Source organism: Pholcus phalangioides, unplaced genomic scaffold, assembly GCF_987345545.1.
Source record: "Pholcus phalangioides strain wild (caught in Gottingen) unplaced genomic scaffold, Ppha-v1.0 ptg000015l_1, whole genome shotgun sequence".
In the NCBI taxonomy this organism is placed as follows: Eukaryota; Metazoa; Arthropoda; class Arachnida; order Araneae; family Pholcidae; genus Pholcus; species Pholcus phalangioides.
The window spans coordinates 41,008,010-41,032,961 of record NW_028301608.1 but is presented as its reverse complement, the minus strand read 5'-3'; the positions used below and the strand labels follow the sequence as shown (position 1 = coordinate 41,032,961).

Genomic DNA, 24,952 nt, shown 5'->3' with positions numbered 1-24,952 from the left:
AAAATAATTATTTTGAATATTTACTTTAATTATATGTAGATATATATTAATCAAACATTACTAATGCTTAAAAAATGAAACCACTGGATCAAATCCTAAAATAAGCATTTTTTTCATCCAACGTAATAGCGATTCGAATCAAAATGATATCCTTAATTTCTATAAAAAAAAAATCTAACCTAAATTTTTTTTTTTAAACAATTACTAAATTTAAAAACTAAACTCTACCGTTTGTAAACTAAGTAACATCAAATAATTTTTAAGCAATTATTCAGCGGAGCTCATCTTTGGCTCAAGACATCAAGTCAAAGCTAAAGTAATATAAGAGAAATCACGAAAATTCACATCATTTTTCACTAGGAAACATTTCGAGAACCTAAATCGAATGACTGAATGTTCAATCTTGCAGTCTATAGTCACTGAAAAATGCTGAGCATTCATAAAAAAAAAAAAAAATCCATGAAAATATATGGAAAGTAAATGGTGTATATAGGAACGCTTTCTTTTATTGCACTTTCGATATCTTTTCTTCCTGTTGCTGCAGATAAAATACCGTAAGAATAAGCCAAGGTTTTTTTTTTTGGCAAAATATTCATTAGATTGCGAAACGGCAGTTTTTGCTTTGCGAACAGAATTCACATTTCTAAAAAAGGCTGAATCAAAGACAGCTTTCTATTCACTAGACACTGTGATTTTTGTCTGAAGTGGTGTTTTTTCATCTTCTGTCCCATCGTCTATCTTATATGGTTCCGGCGGTGGTAAATGGACAGGGCTGTCACCACCTTTCTTTTGAAGTTCCAGGATGAACGCTCGGAAGTGCACGTTGTCGATGTTGTCTGCCAACATGTATAGCATGAACCAGTCACCGTACGAGAACTGCGGGACGAGTTTCATGAGCTCCTTTCGCTTGGTCAAACTCGAGACACATTTCAACAACGAACCTCTAGCGGCCTCAGAAAAGAAAGGGATCAATCGGTAAACTATTACCATTCCATCCAGAGTGGCTAGAATGACGAACCAGAACCACATGATGACGAAAATCTTTTCGTTCAATATGTTCAGAGGCAATAAGCATAAAGCGTCGTGTTTCATGACGTCGCCAGAAGGCCCGTATCTGTGAAATGTACACTTTGTTATTCGCGGGAATATCTTTATCATTGGATCAACTCTATTTTCTTGTTCCTCGTTGACATATTTTATGACATTAGCTCCGTAGGTTGTAAAATGACCACCCAAAAATTTGTCGATGAAGTAGATTTGTCCTACGACATTTATGAAGTTCAGTGATTCGCAGAACAGATATTTCAATGCATACTGTTGATGCGTATGTCGATGAGATCGAAAATAGTTGGCTAAATTCTGATAGTTAGACTTCCTCTTTGATGTTTCCAAGACCGGATTTTTCAATTTCTGAACCAATGTTTTCAGCCGACGGCCTTCCAAAGCCTTCCACGCAACGTAAGGTACGCAAAACAACAACGCCTGAAGTAGTAAGACGAAGCAAACCCACTGGTAGTATCCATGTTCTACGACCTCGTCGCCTATTTCATACTTTTCAATGCCCGGATAAACAATTTCTTCGCCAACCTTTTTGGTGAGTGCTTTCGGTAGAGAGAACGTTCCTTCGATCCAGCAGTAGGTATTCAGGAGCTGGGCGGGTATGTCAGCTGACGGTTGAATGCAAAGAATCGGCTGGCCAAAGAACTGGTAACCGGACACAAGAACACTGAAGAACAAGAGAGTGAACCCAGTTGCCGCGTAATGAAGCCGAAATATCGGATCGTCGATTACAACAGGCTGTAATTTCAGAACACCCTGCACTCCTTTCTTGAAAGTGTCGGCAAACACAAGTTTCTCCATACTTGAAAATGTACACGAATCTTATCACACGAAAATGTATCACTGAACTCGATCAACACAAAACAGCTTCAGTTTTTTAAGACCTCGGATCTTCGATTGAAATCATGAGCAACAGTTCTTATAATTCATCGAGAAAAATCATCACATTAAAAAAAGCACGTAAATTTCTTGAAGAGCACACCTTTACCTTCCCGACCGACTTATCATATTGTAAGTGATGATATCTTAAAGAAAAAATTTTCTCTATTGGTTCTATGTTATCATTTTACCTTTGCTGATGTTGTTGAACTTTGTGTTCTCTGATATCAGAAGAAAGAAGTGGATATTGAATAAGGCGTAGGTTTCTTGAAGGATAAGAATGCATCGTAAAAAAAGCAAAAAAACGATAACCTATTCCGGAGAAAGATGAATTTTTACGAGAATTCAACGTTCATAGATCAATACAGTTTACTGCAGCGAAATCTCCCATAACGGCCACCTTCCGAAAAACGATTACATTTGAACAACGGCCACATTTTCTTGGAACAGAACGCATCCCTTTGGATTAACATTGAGGTCAACCTCCGGACAAAGATTTCCGAATAACAACAACTTTTAGACATGAAAATGAAAGAAAAATTATACATATCATAAGAAAATAGCCCTCAACATCTGAGCCGGACTTTGAAGTTCTGCCATCTGCGGCGAATAACATTTTGCCGCTCTATTGACTATCTGAAAATAGGCCTTTTTTACTTCATCTCTATTATCTTGATACCGTGGTGTTGGTCACGACCCCCTGGGTGGGGGGTAACGTTGCTGATTTAAGATGTCTCAAGAGAATTTCCTAAATAAAAACATCCCGATGAGAGTAAATATACTGTATACCACATCAATGTAATAATTCTTAGAAGGGAGAGGGTGGTCCCATAGTGGGCGCACCTGTTCACATTTCTTCCTGCCGAGAGTTTCAAAAAATGTCTGCCCAAAGTCTGTCCAAAAAATTAAATGAGCTATTTAGCACATATATATATGATATAACGCATTAAGAAATTCAACATGAAATTTACTAAAAATAATTTGAAGAAAAATTTTATTCAATCGAGTGCTTTTGTGCACTTTTATGAGAAAACATGAAAATTAATAAATTAATATATTCATTCTGCATCCCAAGACAATTTATTTATTGAAAATCCAAAAATCGTTCTCCTCTCATTCCGGTTTTAAAATCGCGATTTTCCGCGTAATGTTGCGAAGCATTTTTTCCTACCTTTTCATTTATAAATTGCTGCGAAATTTTTTAGCGATAGCATCTATGAGTTCATATGTTTGTGGCCAGAGGCGTTGTACGCAGGAGAGAACATGGGGGGGGGGGGGGTGGTGCCCTCCCCAAGACGATCAAAAATGAGAGGGGGGGGGGTGCCCTCCCCAAGACGATCAAAAATGAGAAATATTTTCAAACATTTTAGTAAAAAATTAAAATATCGAAAGAAAATACCTTGAAAAACTGTATGCTATATTTATCCATTTCTGTTAATTTAATATGCTTTTTAAAGGTTATAGCCCCAAATGTCTCTGCGAGATATTGTTTGTGCTCCCCAAACCCCCATCTAAATGTCGATCTAGCGTTAGCGCTCCCGTGACCAGCCATTCTAGCGCTCGTGACCTGGATCAGGGGTGCAAGCGCCCCTCATCCATTTTGGAGCTGCAAACTTTCATTTTTGGAGCAGAACTAAAAACTAACTATATCTGCAATATAAGGAGTAATTTTTCTGGGAAATACCAAAAGTTTTGCCAAAAGCATTGCATGGACAGATTTTTCACTGTTCAAACATACTTTTGTTAACACTGAACTCTCTTTCACTGTCTGCATTACATCCATGTGCTAAAGATAAAAAAGCCTTCACCGAAACTGGCAAAATTTTGAACTTTGGGCTGCTTACAAGGTTACAATGTTTGAATATGTCTGCCCAATCTCTATATCTGTTCTCTGAACAGATTTAACTTCTTGTAATTCTTTGCATTGTAGTGCAACCCATTCATCACCATAATTGATAGTTTTGTTGGTGATACAATGTTAAGCAACATCCCAGCAATGCACAAGAAGGAGTGCGAAAAACAAGAAGAGGGGGCAAACATTTCATTCTCTCCAACAACGTTTTGGAAAGGTAGGACATTTATATATAATAGGTATCTCACAGAAGTTATATAAAATGAGCTAGTACAAAATAACTCCTAGTACAAATTCCTTCCTTTGACTATTGTTAAGAGCATGCCCCTCCCCCACAAACGCAGGAGCGGACCGTGCAGCCATATTGGGCGCTGCTGTAGGAAGGGTGCCAAATGGAGTTGAAAGGGTGAAAAAAACTTTGTCGACCAAAAAAAAAAACGTGGTCACTAGCACCAAAAATAGGTTCTGCATGGGTAGAGATTCTTTTTCCTCGAGCTGGCCCTGCCCTGTGTTCGCGATGTGAAATTGTCACGATCGGCAACCGCCGACGATAACCACACGACCACATAGTAGCTAGACGACAGAACTACGGATATTTTAGCTGGAGTTTTTACAGATCCCGTTTTTTTCCAACGATATCCGAAAAATTTCGGTAATTTTAACGAGTACACCAATCCCCCTTTTCGATTCTTCGCAAAGGCGAGTGTGCAATTTTGTGGGAAATAAAGCGAATTTACGGCATAGATACGCTGTCTTTGAACACAGGTTGGTAGCGGCGAAATTTCCGTTATTTTGAAAAAGTATATAACCCGCAGGAGAAAAAAAGCTCTCCGAAATCGGAAAATTCGGCACATGCATAAAGGGACTTTGATAGACCGCGGGTTATACCAATAACGGTACAGGACTACTTTAAAGTAGCACAACTACTTTCCAAGGTCACGAGATAGCACGATTGTGGTAGATGGTGGGAAGTGAAAAAAATTTAAGTTTTCCCTCAATACCTTTTTTTTAGCGGTACCTCCGCGAACCACAAACAAGAACTGGAGCAAATGCAAAGGGATTCGGCGCACTATGTAGCAAGAGAACCGTTTCGGCGCAGTTTGGCGCAGCTCTTGCATCCCTGCCTGGATGCAATGAACTACAATGTAGTAAGTCTTCTCATGGTACAACTTGGGTAACGCAAATTCTACCACGTTATTGTACTGCTTGATCATTGTTTCGCACAGCACAACCATGATGGTCCTTGCACCAATAAAAAACAAACTCCAATCCAATCCGAAGGTGCATATGCACCATAAAATGGTTGATGGCACATACCGCAGCAAATCCATCGGGAAAATATAATTGCTGTTGTGCAGTCTCCAAAAACACCTTCGACTGCACATTTTATGATCAAAAATGCTTGTTCAGATGTCTTATATCACTTATTAAAGTTTGTCCCATGAATTTAGTATGTGTATTTACATAATATAATCTCATATTATAAGAAAGACATCAATGAACTCTCTAGAACCCTTTCCGCTACCTATCAAATAACAGTTACAATTCTTCGATTGAAATTAGCAACCAGATTTTAAAAAATGCAATTAATGACAAAAAAAACAACAAAACAGTACATGATATGATATCAGCTATTTCATAAGCAACTAGCTATAATACCCGGCGCTGCCCGGGTTTTCTTCCATGAAGCTGTTTGGATCACGTGATATCTCTCTCTTTCTTTGAGGGACATGCAAACCTTGTCTAAGTTAACCAATATGACGACTTCCTGAGCGACTTCATGAAATAAACAAATCTAGATTTAAAGAAACATAGAAACGAATATTTTTTTTTTTCCTTTTTTTAAGGGGCGCTAGGTATTTCGATCCCCCCCCCCCCCTGAACTTTAATTTATCCATCTGCCTGTTTCAGCTTTCAAAAATGCTTAATTGGAGCTGTGGAATTTCTTTGATGTACTTTACGGGCCCATAATTCATTTTAAAACATCCTAAACTATGAATTAATGCAGTTGAATATCAAAAGACAATACGGAGACATTATTTTTCATGCTTAAGAAGATGTAAATAAAAAGCTGAAATCAATGTTATTGTATGAATGTCCAACTCAAAAGTAGGTCCGGCTAATTACTTCATTTTTAATCTCCTGGGCTTCGCATATCTCTAAGCGACCTCAATATTTCAAAAATTGAGAATTCAATACAATTTTTAAAATTATTGATGGGGCGGAAAATCCCACTAATTTCCACATTTCTACAGTAAAATCAACAATTTTAGCACTGATTTCTATGAGGATCACCCTTTTTCCTGACTTTCAAAGCGATGCTGATGATGATTATGACGTCTATTCAAAAAGCCTCATTACTGAGAGTATCGAAAAAGTGGCAAACCATTATAAAGGCATAAACTATTATACATATACTAACAGGATTAAAGAAGTAACAAACCGTTGTAAAGGCATATACGCGTCTGAAACGCATTGCTAGGGAACCATGGTAACCAAAGTAAACGTTCGGAAAGTGATTGTTGAGGCCCAAAAACCATTATTGCCGGACAGTTTTTTGCCCATTTGGGGCATTTGCCCTGGTATGACGAAATTTTAATGTAGCCTATCATTCAAGTCGGGTCCCATTTGGTATATATGCAAAATTTGGTGACGATCGATCTAAAATTGTAGATTTGTATAGAGAACATACACACACACAGAAAATCAATTTTATATATATAGATAATATTAGTTAAATTATCAAATTTGCCTCTAAATTTCAACAGTTATTTGTGTGTGATAAAATGACGTTAGTAAAACATTCGCAATGTGTACTCATCCTGGACTTTCTGTGATTGTAATAAAAACAATATAAAAGCCAATGACAGTTACACTTTGTGAATTAGTGGCAGCGTCATCTTAATGCATGGGTACGGCCCGGGGCCCTCAAAAGAAGAGAGGCCTCACAAAAATGATATCAGGTTGAAAAATTTTCTAGAATTCACCAGGAAGGGCCTCAGAAAAACCACTTGGCCAGGGAACCCATAATGCTCTTAAGACGGCCCTGGTTAGAGGATGAATATTTCTGTCCCAATCTGTCCATTATTGAGAAGTTACACTGTATTCGAGTGATGGCCACACCCTGTTTTAGTGTACAAAAAATAACAGCTGGAAACACAACAGGATGGGGGAAAAAAATCAATTGTCGGTGGATGTTTAAAATGTTTAGTTATTTAACATCAGATACTCCTCTGGACAGTAAATGACAGAATAAAAAAACAACAACAACAAATGTTAATGACTGAGATTTTAGAGACCTTCTGAAAATAAAAGCAAATTAAATAGTTTTATTTCCTAAGTTTCCATCTTCTCTTCACGTGGTTCATTCCTTGGTAAAAGTGTACAAAACGTCAAATATCCACTGTGACCCTGGGTTTGCAAAGGTGGAACTGCAGACCAAAAGCTCTGGTTAGACACTCCTCTGTTTGCAGATGCATTAGATGCAACGTCCACCTTATCAGATAATTTCATATCTATACTCTCAGTTGCATTTGGCTTATCCCGACAGTTTTCCTACAAAAAAGAATTAAGGAAAAATTTAATTCATTCAATGCCTGATTAAAATGTGTAATGACAGTAACAACAAACTGATATGCATTTTTTGAGTGTTTTGGTAAGTTACAATTATTTCCCAGGGTAGGAAAAAATCATTTATTAAGAAAAACAGATTAATTTATGATTAAAATCATTGCACCCCAGCATCAAAGGTGGAGGAGTCGACTGATGTAATGCATATGTGAACTTGCATAATCATCATTGTGGCGCCCCCCCCCCCAGACTTCCAAGTCTATCTCTGCCTATGATGCCGCTTATTAGAATCACAGATAATTTTATCATTTGAGCATTGTTATGCCTTTGCAAATTACAGAACAGATGAATATCATAACATGGGAAAAAATTCGCAGGATTTTGGTTCATATTAATTTTTTTCATGGGAAGTTTTTTTTATTTGTGCATATTTCAAAGTGAAGGTTGTGACTAATTTTTCCTATAAGTCATCGTTATCAGCCGGCAAGACTATGTAGGAGGTCAGAAGACTCCCTTGCTGTGAAAGGAGCCTAAGGAGCCTAGAAATTATTTTCGCACCAGGCCCCACATCTGATAATGGTGACCCTTATACCAACTCATCACAATGGCTCAATAAAAAAAAAAAATTCATCTCAAAGAGTGGGAAAAATCCTGTTTTAGGACAGTATGGGGGAAAGAAAAAGAACTGCCATGATTGGACATTTTACAACCAGTTATGTGGGAAGGAAAAACAGAGTTTCCATTTCCACATGTCCTTTTCAACCACACAGGATGTACGGCTATCATACTTGCAACTAGGACTTCTTTTTGGACATAGTTATCAATCAGTTATTGTTTACAGGAATCTCAGAATTCCAATGTGATCACATTAAGTGGCGTGCATTGTAGTATAAATGTAAGAAATTGGACCAAATGGAATAAAAACTTCGACGCATTCAAAGACTGTGACATGATACTGAACAAATTGAAGGTACCTCTGTCTTGAAAACACTCATGGTTACTTTCTTGACTTCAAACTGCTTCAGCAAGCATTCCACAGTTGTTATGTCCCTGAAACCATGAGACTGCAAAGCAATACAGGTCTGTTGTACCTGCTCTATACAAGGTGAGAAGGAACAGACTCTGCCACCTGCGAGAAAATCAAAACCATTAGCAAATATATATATCACATATATATATGTGTTAATGCCAAAGCCTGAAATTGGCCAGTTTGTGAATTGGCCAATTTAATTATAAATTGATCAAGCCAATGTCCGAATTTCAGGCTTTGGCAAGCCAAATCCATGAAGAGGCCAGAGATTCTCTGCCAAAGTCTGATAACAAAAGTAGGGAGGGAGTAAAAACAACTTTGAAATAAAAAGGCTAACCCTCAAGTTTCATTGCTTTTGCTACATGAGGTACAACTTCCCAAGGTTGAGGTAAATCTAGAAATACTGCGTTTGCCATGTGATCCAAACCGAAACCATCTTTAGCAACATCACGATGCCTGACTTCTACTATATTTCCAAGTCCGTGAGATTTGAATTCTGTCTTGGCGAGTTCTACTCTTTGTTCGTGGAAATCGAATGTGTGAAGTTTGCCATTTGGTGAGATACTTCTAGCGATTGCATGAGACAAAGAGCCACTCCCTGTTCCTGAAAAAAAAAAATAACGCTTTAATGTCATCCCATATGTTTATCACGTACACATCCTAGTTTCATCATAAATTTCATTCAGAAAGTTAGTCATATTTTGAGCCGAGACAAACTTAGTGGGGGGGGGGGGGTGTACACAACCTATTCAGCCTGCAGGCTGATATTCTGGTATTACGAGATGGCTATTGTTTGCAAGCCATGAACAAATGTAATTGTTGTGTTGCATAGATATGTTCACAGGAAGGAGACGAGCCACTTCTCTAAGCTGGTTTTTGTTTAGTTTGGTGAGGATGGTCAGAACACAATGCTGGCTATCATCATGAGTGGAGATATATGAGCAGCAGCAGATTCACAGCTTTGTTGCCAATTAGCTGGATGAATTTTGTTGCCCTTGAATACTCATTCTTCGAACTTGCCGACCTGTGCAATAATCCCGTTGGGGATCGCTCCCCCTTCCGTAAATATGCCTCTTTTGGTCACTCCCATGCTCACACACTCTCTAGGTTATTGTTTTGGTTTACACATGCTTACACATTGTTTTAGTCATTCACATGCTTGCACACGCTCTAGGTCGTGCTTTTGATTGTTCACTGACCTGGTTTCTCCCTCTCTAAGTCACCCCTTCCCCCTTCTACTAATTTCCTTAGGTTTCATTTCCTAGGTTTTGCACACAAAAGGGTAGTTAAACTTCATTTTCACCTTTTAATCCTGCGTGTTTTCAAAGAAAGAACCCAGAGAGACTTCTATGCCCTAATAGATAGAACCGCTCACAACCCCCGGACTGATGTGAAGCACCTTACTTCCGTTACCTCAAAAGAGGCAGAGTTGTGTCAGAAAAGTTAGCAAAGATTTATAGTGGTGGCTCCCAGTGCTCACAAGTTTCGAATCACTCGCGTCGTTCTCCCCATGGAGAACAGCCAACTCAATGCAACGTACAAGACATTTGACTGAAATGGACAGCTGAACCAATTGACTAGGGGGAAAAATTGCACGTGCGCCCAGTGGCACATAAGGGCCGGAGACTGCAGCCAGGGATTTTGAAAGAAGAGTGGAAAAGACTTGTGGGCAAAAGAATGAAGAAGCTGGCATGTTTCTATGCCCTGATCAGTTTACACAAAAGCAGAATGTTTTGCATTGTTCTGCAACGAGTCCTCTGCTGACTGAAAATGTTCTGCCATAAAATTTCCCATGATAGCGTTTATCTACACATTTCTTAAAATTCTTCCAGATTGTTCTGCAGCAGCACTAATATATATATATAGTTCTGTGACGACCGTCATCACACATTTCCACATATTCTACTTTGGGGTCGGTTTATTATTAAAAAAATAGAGTCAGGGTTTTTACTTTTTTACACAGACAATATTTATTTATAAAAACAGGAAGGACCGTTGTTTATTTAAGAGATTAGATACCTTATGTTGTTTTTATGAGTACAGACATTGTATGAGACGGAAACCTGTCTTAAACAGAACAAATATATAGTCGTTAATAATTCATGCTTTTTCAATCAGGGAAAACCTCTTTAAAACAGAAAATATTTAACACAGAAATGGAAGACACATATTTAATCTATCTGCAGATACAAAACCTGCTGAAACTGAAATAATTTCTGGCCAAGCGCAAATCTTTGTCCTTTGGATGGGAGGAAAGTTACGTCATTCTGATCCCCCTTTTTGTTAGGCGAACTCTTTTACTTTTTGGAAAAACGATGAATGCTTATTATCTATCTGAACTGGTTCTGCGGGGGGGGGGGGGGGGGGGGGTTTGAGAGGAAGCGCGCACAGATTTACTATTCAAAATTTAGTAAAGGCTTGTTTAGCGGTTCATTTATGATTGAAATGGTGATCTTCGTTACTCCTATTTCTTGGAAAAAGTGACTATGCGAGGGAAGACTGAATAATTGCTCACATTTTAGCGATACTGTGTTTTGGCTACTGCAGAGATTTTCATTCAGTGTAGAGATGACCACCAGCAACAAGAAACGTGGTATATTAGAGGCATAAAAAAAGCTAAATAAATAAATATATATGTGTATATATATATGTGTTACAGAAATGAAGAATCTTTCATTTACAAACGTTATTGATCTCATTGCCACTTTTTTAAAAGGTATGCATGATAGGATTAACAATGCCAATCTAGACAAGATGACAACAACAGCATAAAGTTGCTCACATGTAAGGACAATTTTGCCTCTCGCTGTTACGATAATCATTCTATGACAATATTTTTTTCTTGGTCCGCAGAATATTGTTATATCAAGGTTTCACAGCATTACAAAAATTTCAGTTTTTTACAAAGGTAAGTTTTTATTATACTGCTATGGAGGAGAACGTTTTCTATTGAAGTTTGAGTATTAGCGCATTAAATATGAAATTTCAACTGTATAGTTATTTGAAACACCAAACATGAAAAAAATTCAAAATAACAATATGCATGTCTCTGTTTAACACTGTTTGGTTTATAGAAGTTAGGGTGATGTTATCAAAACTCAAGTTTCGTAAGTGATTGAAATAAATGCCTGCATATATTTTTATGTGCATTTCTATCGGCCGTATTCACCAACACAGTTTAAACTGGGAACAGCTTCGGTATAAGGGACATGCCAACTTGGCGACATTTTTGAATGAAGAGCAAAACATACCGGCCTCACAGACCACACACCCAGGCTTCAAGTCGAGCTGCAAGGAAATCAAGCTAATGTCCGGGAAATACAGAATCTGAGTCCTGTGCGGTAACGTGACGGTCCACAGCTCGGGGGTCGGGAAGAGGACGTAGACGTAACCTTTCGAGCAGTGGACGATGCTGCCGTATTTCTTTCCGATAACGTCGTTATGTTTGAGCGCGCCATACTTATTCTGGAACACCTCGTTATGTTTCAGCACTATCGGGTACATGCTCTTCACGCTCAGGTACACGATGACCAGATCTCCTTCTTCGATGACCTCTTTGTATTTACACATATCCATTTTGTATAAATGAATGTGTAAAAACAAACCTAAATACACGTGAATTTGTGTTTGAGGCAAGAACGAACTCCGGACGTCCTTGACCACAATAAATGAACACGTAAACAAACAGTATTCTTTTTCTTCATTGATTATACAGGGCTTTATTTCTAAAGACTTGTTTCTGTTCCAAGATAAAAATATATATAACCATACAACCCGTATTTTTCAAAGACTCCTGCATTTTTGGTTTTCGATATGCAGTATTGCACCATCAGTGATTTTTCATTGGTTTGAGCAAGAATTGGCATAATTTTTGTCGACAACTGACAATTTCCTGTATTTTAACCCCGGATTTTCGGTATTTTTCAAGATAGAAATAATGAAATCAAGGTGAATCCTGCCATCTATTCGCAAGCTTGAGTACCATGAATTTACATTGACATCCTTAGATGACAGCACAAGTCCCATTAGAGCCATCAAACTCCAAAACTTGCATTTAATCAACAGATGGCAGCAGTAACTTCATTATATGGAATTTCATTGAGTGCGAAATTTAATTTTTTGTCAATTTTCACGATTGAAAACCAATTTACCGCTCATTTTGTGGCCGAACCACAATTTCTTTATTTCGTTGAATATCTTATTGTTTATTTAAATACGTGATTGATCCAGTCAATCAAACATGCTGTGACCATATGACCCTAATTTTAGAGGACACTACTACAATTTTGCTCAATTATGTGTTACCGTAATTATGACTTCCCAAATTTTATTTCATAAAATCAATTTTTTCCAGTTTTTTTACCTCAATTTGTAATCTAATTTGAATCTTACATGAAGATAATTTTTGTTGCTTAAAAATTACATTACGTTAATTATTATGACTATTGAATGCAGCTATTTTGTCCCATACTTGTCACATTCAAAGTTTTCTCATGAAATACATTTTAATTCACCGCACGCTTGTAGTAGTCTTTCATTTCTCACCCAAAAGAAATTTTTTTTGTGCAATTTCAGCCATAACTGGTGCATTTTTGTCACGTTAACAGTCAATTTTCACGAAAATTGGTGATATCCCGTAGTTTCCCCCAACAGCCTAGTTGGACCTCAACGCTCACGCAGGGAAGTCAACAGCATCATGAACCCCTATTTCCCCCAAGCGAAGGAATTTTTCTGAGGCCCTACCTGGTAAATTTACAGGTTTCTCGAAAATTTCGATCCCGATATCATTTTTGTAAGGCCCCTCTCCTCTTGATAGGTTCCAGATGGACCATACGCTAAGACGGCACTTGCGCATACGAAAGTTCTTTTTGAAAGAAAATCTTACAAATGCTTCGCAGCTCTACCATCAAGTATGCACTATGCATATTTAAAAAAACCACAATCGAGCTATGTAATTTTCTAGCTCCATAGATTCAGTTCTTGCCACCGACGTTCATGCTTTTCCCGCACAACACAATCTAGATCAATTCACACACGATACGCAACAGTGATCGATCCAGCAATAACTCAATTCATGGAATTGTAAGGTTAAGGAGATATTATCCATTGCCACGTGTCGTTTTTTGGAGTGCAATGCATATAGATACATGATCGGAAACGTGCGTGTCTAGAAGAGCACATGTTGCTTGAGAAATACCGTTTCGTCATTTAATTTCGTTTCGAGAAGCGAACTTTCTTGCTTTGGGTGAAAGCAATTTGTACGAATCGTAATTTAACACGGAAGTCGGCCATCACATTCCCGGATATGAACCAACAGAACTTCTTGTTTGGAACTTTGGTCGACACATACCAGGAAGATAGTGCATTAGGTACGTGTATTAATTTTGAAATGTTCTCAGAATTTCGAACACTTTGTTCCGTCATCTTCACGGTTGTCTCACAACGCAAGGACGCGGTGAATTCGGCACCCCTTCTAGTCCAGCGTCCGGGGCACCAGACCCGCCTGCGAACACAGCCTGCTACAAGTATAATTTATTTTGTGAGAGCAAAGATGTAAATTGGTTAATTTCGGGGTTTAAGTTGTCAGGCTCTGACAAAGGTTTTTCGAAGAAAGACTGTTAAACTGCTCTGGGGAGCCGCGTATGAACGTTGATTGCGGATGGAAAGTTTCAGAACCCCTGGGTGAACTGATGCTTCCAGTTAGATAGAGAATTCTGGACTGGAAAGTCACTTTGCACTCAGGGCTATTTAGACGGCCCTGAGTTTTTATTACAACAGAGAAATGTTATGTTGCTTCTTTTTAATTATGTTAAATTTCGTACACAACGATATCTAAGATCCATTTGAAATAGCGCTATCGGTTCACAAGAGATTCCGGCAATGCGCGGAATCGGATTCGTACTAAATTCAAGGATTCTGGCTAAGAATGCTTAAGGTGCGTCTACACGCCCATGCTATGCGTTGTCTTTGAGTGGTTTGTTGGGATTTCTCATCCATGTGTGCCACAAAATATTTCATCGCAAGTCAAGCAACGCACACTAGACGAACGCCGAACATGGGAGGCTCGCCGACGATGGATTCGAGGGAGGAGCTAGCGTTGCGTCTCTCTGATTTTGTATAGCCGAGGCTGCGATCGGAATCTAGTTATGCGTGGAGAGAAGGAAGAGTAAGAGCATGAAGAAATTATAAAGAAAAACTGCAGTGAACAGGGGGGATCAGGACGAATGAGCCTATGTAGACACACCCTTAGAAATACTCTCAATTGGTGATTCTTTAACCATCTACAATTGAAGGGCTTGTCGCAAGAAAGGGTTAGCTCAGTTTTTGGACTTTGTACTCTTTCCCAATTAAAAAAAATCTTTACTTTGTTTAATGCAAGATGAAGATAACTCCAGCAGTTAGTTCCCATGTTTTCAATAGATGAAGCATCACCATCGTAGCAAGAAAGGGATGTCTTCTCTTAGGTGTTTTAATTTTCTAAAAAGTGCCAGAAAAGGAGTTATTCCTTCATGTTGCAAGTCCCTTCAATTGTAATAAGAGGAATGCCAGGGTGACAATCGCAATCCTTCTCAGAATATAATCCTGACATGCAATGTTTCAAAAGCAGTTCATTTCCTATAGCTTTTCCTTGCTTTTTATTAACTGATGATATAATAAAACCTCATAACAAATTTGAAATAACCTATGTTCGAGATTATTAGCCTGAATATATAATATACTTATATTAATCATGAAAGTTCAAGGTTATTTAATTTAAATGTTCACATCAGGGTTGCCGGTATTAATAGTGACAACTATTCGCAGGGAGCAGGCAGACCTTCAACATGATGCTCACACAATATGAAAAATCAAGCATTTACCATCTTCACATCAAAATATGAAAGACAGATAGCAGCATCAGCAAGAAACACAAAACAAGCACAACACTGACGACATGATTATGTTAACGACCACACATACACTCATAACACAATTATGTTAAATTAATTCAGGGACCAACACATTCTGGCATGTACTGTATCATTAGAAATTCCATAGAGGAATGTGTATGAGGTGCAAGTACAGTTAAGTAGTAGGGCAACAACCATTTATATACATTTACCAGATAGACAGAATATATAAATGGCTGTAAGTTTTACATGTAGTTACCAGCAACGTAGAAGTCAGATGCTGCTGCACTGCTTAATCTGCGAATGTCCCAAAAAGAGCAGTGTACTGTGCAAAGTGAATCCTGCAAAGTGGTTCCTTCACGTTAGGCCAAAGCAAAGAGTGGATATTGGGGGGATATGCAAGGGCCCTGCAAACTTGTTGGGGTTCTTGGTGACAACTATTTTGCGACAAAAACTGTAGAATATTCAATTTCCACCAAATTTTCCATTGCTTAAAATGCAACCATACTTCACCATTAAATCTTATTTTTATGAACTCATATGGATCTGAAAATTAGTGAATGAGTATGTCTATCAAAGAAATTACATACTGATTGAGACCAGAAGACTAGCACATAAAAACATGCTGGTTCTTAAAATTAAGAACGGACTGTACGTTGAGCATTTCTGTGGTCCTTCATTATTGTGCATGAACATGGACCAGATAATCCTTCTGATGCATCCTTGACCCACCCTCTTAGGGGGCATGTAGGAAAAAAGCAAATTGAACGCTATAAATCCTGTCAGTAGAGCACCGGCAAGGTGAGACTGGAGTAACCTTGAATTGATTACTAGTATTTAACATTTTGAGAGAGGTTACACTCATTTAATTTACTCTTGTCTGTTTGTACCTGTGATACAGATCATACATCATGAGGTGACCCTGGGGGTGGGGGAGAGACTAGACAGATAAGTCATGTGATGAACCTCCAACCTAGCTCTGAGGCCGTATGGGATATAAGGCAAACCGAAGAGCCCAATCCTGCCAGTAGAGCACTGGTAAAGTCAGACGGGTAATGATATGCTGATTCGAGTACAAACATTTAATGGTTTGAGGGATAGGTGCCATTCTCTTAATTTTCCCCCCAGTCTGCCCTTGTCCATCTGTGTGTGTGTGATGAAGATCATGGCCCTCAGAAAACCCTGTAAGTTGGACTAGACAGATAAAGTAAATTTCCCCATGGAAGGATGGGAATGTAACTAATCCATAGTACAAACCAGAGTTTTCTAAAGTGTGTAAAGTAAAAAAATATTACCCCTGTGGGAAGAAATAAAAGCTACAGGATCCAATGGGTTTGCACGAGGAGTTGGGGGTGGGGTAGCATTGAGAGAGAGAAAAAAATTCTGAACAAGGGAACAAGTTTGAGAAACTGGTATAAATGAATAATGCCCAGTTTTGCTGTATGGAATCTACAGCAGAACTGTGATGTGACGATAAAAAACTTTTCATTTTTTTTTTTTCAAATAGTTTAATTATTGTGACAACATTTATTTCACAGAAGACGCAAGGTGATAAGAAAGCTAAACTTTCAAATTCTTTGTAGATGAAACTGAACAAATTTTTTTTTTCTTTTGTAGTAAGTCTCAATGCCACGACAACTGTGACTTTGTCCAACTTTGGTAAAGAAAGAGACACCAGGACAGATGCCACTGATGTCAAGCGCAACTATCACAACCAACTCGAGCGCAAGAGGCGAGATACCATAAGGCTAAAATTTGAAAAGCTTCAAGAAACTATACCTGTTCTAAAAGCCAGTAGTATGTCTCGGTGTCAGATGCTCAAGGAAACGATAGCTTACATACAGAAGAAAAAGCATGTCAATTCAGAGCTCAGAGAGGTCATCAAAATGCTGGACCACCAGAACGAACTCTTGCAAAATGAAATAAGTGAAAAAAAGAATATTGCCGATTCAAATGAGAATCATGATAACAATAACAGTATTCATATTGATGATGGTGATCATTATGAAGATGTGATTATTGATAGTTACACTGTAATGATTGTTGAATGACATTTGGCAAAGTGTGTACATGAATAAAGATATAGTAATAGCATGATCAGATCAAATAGCCTATATTGTATCGTTGAATGAAAAACATTTCACTCTATATTTCCTGTCAACAATGTGCTATACAAAATATAAAAGACTGGAACCAGGCGGAGATAAAGAGTTTCGTAAAGAAAATTCACATGCCTCTATGGGGAATCGAACTTCCTACCCCCCGCAAACTGGGTGAGTGAGCTATGAAGCTACAGAGGACTCAATTTTTCTCTTAGCTATTAGCTGAGTCAGCAGGCTGCAAATGCACAGTTCCATTTAGTGAAAACATATGCTCTAAAGGAAGAGTATGTCAGTCCTCTGTAGCTTAATCGTAGAGCACTGCTTGGTTTACAAGGAAGCAGGGATTCGATTCCCACAGAGGCAGATGAATTTTATTTCTGAAACTTGTCATTTCCCCCTGGTTCCAGTTTCAATAACTTGTATTAGCAGTGGAGAATGACATCGTTTTTCTCTGAACACTGCATAAGGATTGTACAAATCAGACATCAAGTCAAACTTTGATATCTTGAAATGCTTTCAAAAATCAATATCATTTCTTTGTATTGTCTCCATCTGGGGGTTTATTGCTGTAGTCAAGGGAGGCTGCATGTCTCCAATCAGCACACCACGCTATCAATGATTCTTATAAGGAAAAGGAAATTGTATCTCTGGTGTATTAGTAAACATTCTTTGATGATTTCTGGGGGGGGGGGGGGGGGTGACAACTAACTTTTCTTTTCCAGTTTGCTTCAGCATAATCTTGAAAGAATCTAATTGAAAGTTTCTTTCCTAATTGATTCTATTATTTTTTTTCCAGAGAGAGAAAGATAAAGTGATCATATATATATACATAAGAACCGGTTTAGCAACTGAGAATCAAATATTTCCTTACTTTTTGGTCAAATTTCTGTGTTCTATAAAACTAACTTATAGTGCCAAGGCAGAACACTGACAATGCAAAAATGATTTTGGGACAAAAACTTGATTTTCACCATGAACAGTGTACCAGCAACTTCTAAGAATTCTTTGTTTATTGAGAACGAGGTGATTCTCTTCAGCCCAATGTATGAAGGAAAGTGACTTTTGTTCTGGATATTATACAGAAGTGAACTTGGAGAGAAAAGTCAACTGGTTTACTCTGGGAATCAAACCCTGTTCCTCTTGCAAGCCCAGCAAGTATGATATCCATCCACTACAGGAGACAGAGCAGGGAAAGGTCGTGTCTTCTGTGGTGTATATGGATAGCATGCTTGTCCGGAATGCAAGAGGACCAGGTTCAATTTCTGGTTGACTTTTCTTTCAGAGTTCACTTTGGCATAATATCCAGAAACAAAAGTCTCTTTCTTTGTCTACCCATACAATGAAATAGATCTCTTTTTCAATGAGGGTGGTTTGAAGTCTAATCTTGTTGTTAGGGAACTATTATTAATATAAACTACCAAAACTTCTAAATTAAAAACTTGGACATTAGGAAAAAAAGTTTCAAAAATTTTGTTTTTATAAAATTTATTAATCAAATGGTATTGTGCGGATGTAGGCAACTATAAAATGTACAGTAATAGTGAAGAAAACTCCCTAGTACAAGTCATAAAGCTTTGAATTAAAAAAAAGAGTGAGTTTAAGAGAGTACTAAATTTAAAATAAAAAAAATAAAAGATGTCACAGTAAAACTAATGAGATGATTGCAAAAAACTCCTGTACTAATTTTTTTAATGCTATGGATTAAAAAAAAAAATCTTTTATAGTTTTTGATCTTTTATGAATATAATTAAAAAAAATTGACATTAACATTACTGTTCAATGAATTTGGATAGATTAAAAAAACAACTATAAAAAAAATCAACAAATCGACATACCAGGGTGTGGCACCCTTACACTTGCCAAACAATCAGTTATTTTTTTTGGTGTGAGAAAAAAAAATTGGTAGACACTCTCACTGATAGGTAGCACCATATTAAGAAAATACATGAAAAGCATCTACATTATACAGTAGGCATTCATCTTTACTTGAGAACATAAAAACCACAAATGTTCGACATGTTCGCTGTCATATGAAAGAAAATCCTGCAAAATATCGGGAAAACATTTACATTATTAAATTTGGCTCCTGTTAAAGAACTTTCAACAGATGGAAATCAAAGACAAGGAAGTATAGACAACTTCCTTAGAAATAATGCTAACAATGTGTGAGAATTGAACTACTGCTTTAGCGAATTAATACATCTCTCTAAAAGACTGCCATGTTGACACATGGTTGTCATGGTTTACGCACAATACAATGTTGTTTTCAGCAATGAATTGGCTGCAGAACCATTACAAAAATAAAGACAGGAAAATAACATCAAGGAACAGCGAAGTCCAATAACTGAAATTGGGCTAAGATAGGAGTTCAATGAAACGTGGCTTAAAAAGCGATGGTTCTTAATCTATTTAATCCAGCAGCCCAGTTAATTTTTTTAATTGGAAAGGCCTGGTCATATACAGGACTAATAGGAAGTACTGTAAATAGGAAAAATGAAAAGGCAAATTGCTCATGGCTCGATTTGCCTCATGTCAGGTATCGGAGTGTTGCCAGTCAGTTGAGAAATACTGCCCTAGAGGATTGTCCTTAGAGTGTCAGGCTGTCACTGTCAACAGATCACACCAAGAGGGTATCGACGCAAATGGATGTTCTTGTATGATATTTGTTAGAAGTCTATTGACCCTGTCTGAGCTCAAAAATGGTCTATACTGTGAGATCTCGGCAATTGATTAGGACTCATTGCATGTAAGTGTAAATAATTTTGTCATGCCATATTTAACAGGATTTTTTTTGCATATAGCAGTAGACACATTGAATGTTTGTGATTGTTTTTACATTCTCAAGTGAAAGCGAATGCCAGCTGCATAATCTAGATGCCTTTTCAAGTATTTCACAAACATGGCGGCAATATCGATGAGAATTTCAATAAAAAAAACTTTTTTCTCATGTCAAAAACAAATCAGACTCTGACCAAGTCTAAAGGCACAAACCATACTCTGCTTTGTCTCAATTTATTGATTTTTAATGATATATCATAAATCTGATGTTACATTTTTACAGTTCAAAAAAGTTTCTCAATATACTCGTGCATAAATAAATTAAAACATAATAAAATCACAGATAGAATGCAGAGCTATCGATAACAAGTCCACGGGAATGACACACATTAAAACTTTCGTAACATAAAATTCATACCATTTCAAAAATATGACACCTGAACTAATTGAGACTTTTCAATAACGCGTAATTGACATCATCTATACTGATGTTGAGGCGGATTTTCATGTACAGATCATTTTGTACATTGTCTATGAGTATTAGGTACGAACTGGCCAGATGGCAGCACATTACTGATACTTCAGATACAGTTGGAGGTCGATATCCTAGATATAAATGCAAAAATAGGAATTTGAATATGTACATGAAAAGTATTAAGTAATTTTTTTTTGGAGTGGGGGAGAAAAGTTAATATACACAGTAAAGAACACTTTAAAAAGAAAAAAAAAACTTACTAAAAACTTACGTTAAATATTTAAGGTTCACATTGTAAAATATTTCACAAAGTGGAGTACGTGAGAATCAGAATAAACTTGTAATTTGTAGATTGAAAAGAAATATTTATCATTATGAATTCAATAAATAATTGGTATAGGTATTTTTTGACAGAAGTATTGAAAAATTGTGAACTTGAAAATAAAAAATTACAGGGGTGTAACACAACTTCAAGATTTACAGAGACCACTCTTTTACAGTGACTGGTATGATATATCCCATATGTTGTCATACACAAACTACAGCATATACTTGTGTATGAGCCGAGTTTTTTTGTGGAAAAATTCATTCCTCAAGTGGGGGGGGGGGGGGGGGGAGATCGGCTTATATTCGGGTCAGTTTCTGATGAGGAAATATTGACCCCCACAATCAGTAGTCATTTTTGTAGCAGTGTTCGAGAAACCAGCATTATTGGTATGGGATATGTTCAAACCCCACAGAACCGATAATGTCAAAGCTGAAGCAAAGAAATCAAAAACATCGTTAGCTTTGATAAGGTGGGCTAACGCGTCGACTGTACAGCTTTTAGATCTCAAAAACTATTTGATTTGTGGATTGAATGGATGAGTTCTGATGATAAACTACAAAAAGTGATGCCTTGAAGAAACCTGACATTGGCCTAGTGTGCCAATGGGTACATGAGGAGTGGAATTCTGTTTCCGCCGAAATTATCATCCAATCCTTCAAAAAGTGTTGCATCAGCAATGCGATGGACGGAACTGAAGATGATATCCTCTTTGAAAGTGACAATGGTAAAGACAGCCCAGATGAGGATAAAAACGACAATGCTGCACCCCTTATGATAATCTGATGGATTACGATGAGCTTGAAGACTCAGAAGAAATGGATTAAAAAGTTAGAATCATTTTCTGTTGTCATTTTGCATGAAAATACAATTTTTTTTCTCTAAAATGTATGGATTTTTCTGGGATCGGCTTATACACACGGGTTTTCAATTTATTACAGTTTTGGTAGTCTTGAAGTGGGGACGGGGCGGCTTATATACGAGTAGATACGGTACTTAGCTGTACATGGCATCTCATAAACATTCCTCTTGCCAATTTCTAACGAATTGGTACATGCAGGAATGTAACGTGTGCATGTATGCACCTAATATATGTGTTGTCAGAATCACATTTGTTTTGTGTTGTACTGGCACTGCCATCTGCTTTCCATATTTTGAGCGAAAATGGCAAATCGGTGAAGATGAATTAACACTCCACCATTCATATGAATGTTTATCAATTGGCTGATGCAAAGATGAATCTGAGACGACATGGGTTCGATTTCCAACAGAGGCAGTTGAATTTTCTTTCCTGAATTCATTTTCGCATCAGCCAGCTGTGAAAACATTCGTAAAAATGACAAATGTCCAAATTTTTGTTATGTAAGTATCACATTAAATGTCTGTTTGTTCTCCATGAAGAGGTATTTTCAAATGGGAGACTGGCTGAGCATCATATGACTGTCCCACGTTTTCTTTTCTACAGAATGTTTGTGAAATGTTTAAGAAAAATTAGAGAGGTGGTAGTACCAACCTATGGTTACAATCAACTCAGCATCAGAAAAGTGATACTTAGAAACATGTTCAACAAGCACAAGTCCTCACTTATGATGCCATTTCTGTCCCGCCGGAGAAAAAGCACTTCTCCAGAATGTAACCATTGATCATTTGCAGTATTCACTTTGAGCATCTCCATTGTCTGTTGTTTATATGCATGGGATTGTGAACCTTATGATTTTTCTTTACATCTTTCCCCCACCACTGTTGAAACTTCAACACGGGCAATTTACTTTATGTTTTTCTGACGCTCCGAATGGATTGCAACCACAGGTTCCATTGTAAATATTGCTCATCTTGAGAGAGATGGGTGCTATCACCCCCTCTAATTTTTTATAAACAGTTTACAAACACCCCCGTATATGCTCAATGTCCGCTTTCAACAGAATGATAGGGGGTTGTGATAATGAGCATTGACAGCATATTATTTATATCCCAGGTGAAGAAAAATGAAAAAAAATTCCCAGTTGGTTTTTTAATTTAGCTTTTGAGAGTACTGTAATTATTTTTTAAACACAAAGGTTCTTACCCTCAAATCGACAAAGGCCAACTAACTGGCGATACACTCGGTACATAACTGCTTCTTCACACCCAGTTCTTTGAAATTCAGCAAGAATGGCATGGAAGAACATCTTTTGAAGCTGCGAGCAACTCCTATGAAAACAATAGATTTAAATGCTCATACCATGCAATCATAAGATTTCTTTTAGGGGATGGGACGAATAGTAATTTGGCAGAATATCAAATATTGGGCTAATGTTTTGGCTCAATACCAAATATTTGGAGGCTGAATGTCAATTTTCAGCATTTTTAACTGAAAATGAAATTATTGATAATTTCAAATGATTAATATTGAATTTTAATTATGCAATTTATTATTTAAGTAAATATTAAAACAATTGGTTGCTGAAAGATTTTTATTATCATGATACCGATAATCAAATTTAATGTATTTATTGTATTTCATAGCTGCCAACTTTTGAAAATGAAAATTCTGGAAATTTTCGAACGAACCCGTATTTTATGCTAAAACCACTTCCTAATAAATACAAAAGGGATTTTTGCAAATAAAATAGGGATTTTCTATATAGAAAAGTTAAAGCATTCGGGAATAAAATCTCCACACAAAAAAAAAGTGAAATAGGAGGCCAAAACTTCAAAATGGTGATCTAATTAAATAAATATTGTGTTCAATCAGAAACACTGTGAACAAACAGTCTGCGCGAATGACCCAAAAATCATCGGAAGATGAATGGAAAAAAGCGTCAATTTTTGAAGAACACTGACTTTTTGTGACACTTGCTTGATGTTTTTTTTTAATTTCACATGAGTAATGATGGCAGTCTTTCCATGACCGATGTTTATGTCCGTAACACAACTTGCACACAAAAAAGGTTTTTTTTTTCTGGAACGTTTGATGAAACGAAATTCATTGGAATAAGTATCTTTAAAATTGATTAAATATGTTTTTGCTTATCAGTATGCATGTTTTGTTATATCGCATGTACGTAAGTTCAACAAGAGAAATTTTGACTATATGTGCGCCACTATAATCTTCAACTATTATCCAGGACTATTGGCTGCTAAGCTATTTCCCTGCACAATAAGACAAACAACTTTCTTATTACCATCAGAGGGTTTTCAACGTCATTTCGAAAGGAGAAAAAAAAGAGGCTTCATGCCCCACAAGAAATTCCTTAGGGATTGTTTTCATAAGCGGGGATTTTTTTTAATGAAGTAGAGAATTTTTAGGGACAATTAGGGATTTTTTATGCTTTTCGTAAAAATTCGGGAGATTTAAGAACTTTTCGGGAAGTCGAGGGATGAAGCTAAAATTCGGGAGACTTGGCAGCTATGGTATTTTAACATTACAGTAATACCTCCACTAATAAAGATGATTCGCTCTGGAATCACATTCGCTAGCAGAAATGAGATTTCCCATAGGCTTATATAAAAATTGATTTGTCCCAGTTTCTGCCCAAAATTTAAAGATTTTTAAAACATAAAAAAAAAAATGCTGTAAAAAAGACAGACTGAGTGAAGGCTAAAATGAACAGCTTCAAAATTTATAATTAAGAATATACAGGAAGATGAGAGATGCTGAAGATCTTGTTATTTTACACTAATGTACACAACCAACACCAGCTTTAGTCTACTATGAAGTTCGTGTTGACACAACCAAATCAAGTTCATGTGTTCCCCATCCATTTGTGATTTGGTCAGCTAATTTCTGTCAGATACGTACAGATGGAAAACAATCTTTCAGACTGTTCAGCTTGATGCTAAGAGTCTTGCATTGAAAGAACAATGTTCTGAAAACATAGGCTACATTTTTTTTCACTACATTTTATTTTGGCGGAATCTCTCATTTTATAGGAAATGGTTCAAAGAATTTCAGAAAGAGAAGTGTATAGGTACATCTAAAAAGATTCCAAGGTGGACATGAGATAATCATG

General features: G+C 37.1%; 3 protein-coding genes across 3 annotated transcripts in view; all 3 read right to left on the bottom strand.

The window, feature by feature from the left end:
* On the bottom strand, positions 1 to 2,078 carry LOC149076032 (innexin inx2-like). The gene has a single exon (XM_089243557.1). It carries the CDS (start codon positions 1,858 to 1,860, stop codon positions 673 to 675), a length of 1,188 nt encoding a protein of 395 aa, XP_089099683.1. The 5' UTR covers positions 1,861 to 2,078; the 3' UTR covers positions 1 to 672.
* Positions 2,079 to 7,093: 5,015 nt separating this feature from the next.
* Positions 7,094 to 12,042, bottom strand: Trmt61 (tRNA methyltransferase 61). The gene is made up of 4 exons (XM_089243555.1): positions 11,642 to 12,042; positions 8,728 to 8,994; positions 8,335 to 8,489; positions 7,094 to 7,345 (listed from the first exon to the last, which is right to left on the bottom strand). Exons 1-4 carry the CDS (start codon positions 11,964 to 11,966, stop codon positions 7,127 to 7,129), a joined length of 966 nt encoding a protein of 321 aa, XP_089099681.1. The 5' UTR covers positions 11,967 to 12,042; the 3' UTR covers positions 7,094 to 7,126.
* Positions 12,043 to 20,383: 8,341 nt separating this feature from the next.
* Orc1 (origin recognition complex subunit 1) overlaps positions 20,384 to 24,952 on the bottom strand; it is a 32,453-nt gene continuing 27,884 nt past the window's right edge. The window contains exons 13-14 of the mRNA XM_089243553.1: positions 23,026 to 23,150; positions 20,384 to 20,766 (exon numbers count right to left, since the gene is read on the bottom strand). Coding sequence (XP_089099679.1) covers positions 20,603 to 20,766; positions 23,026 to 23,150 — 289 coding nt within the window. The 3' untranslated portion in view covers positions 20,384 to 20,602. The remainder of the gene's footprint in view (positions 20,767 to 23,025; positions 23,151 to 24,952) is intronic.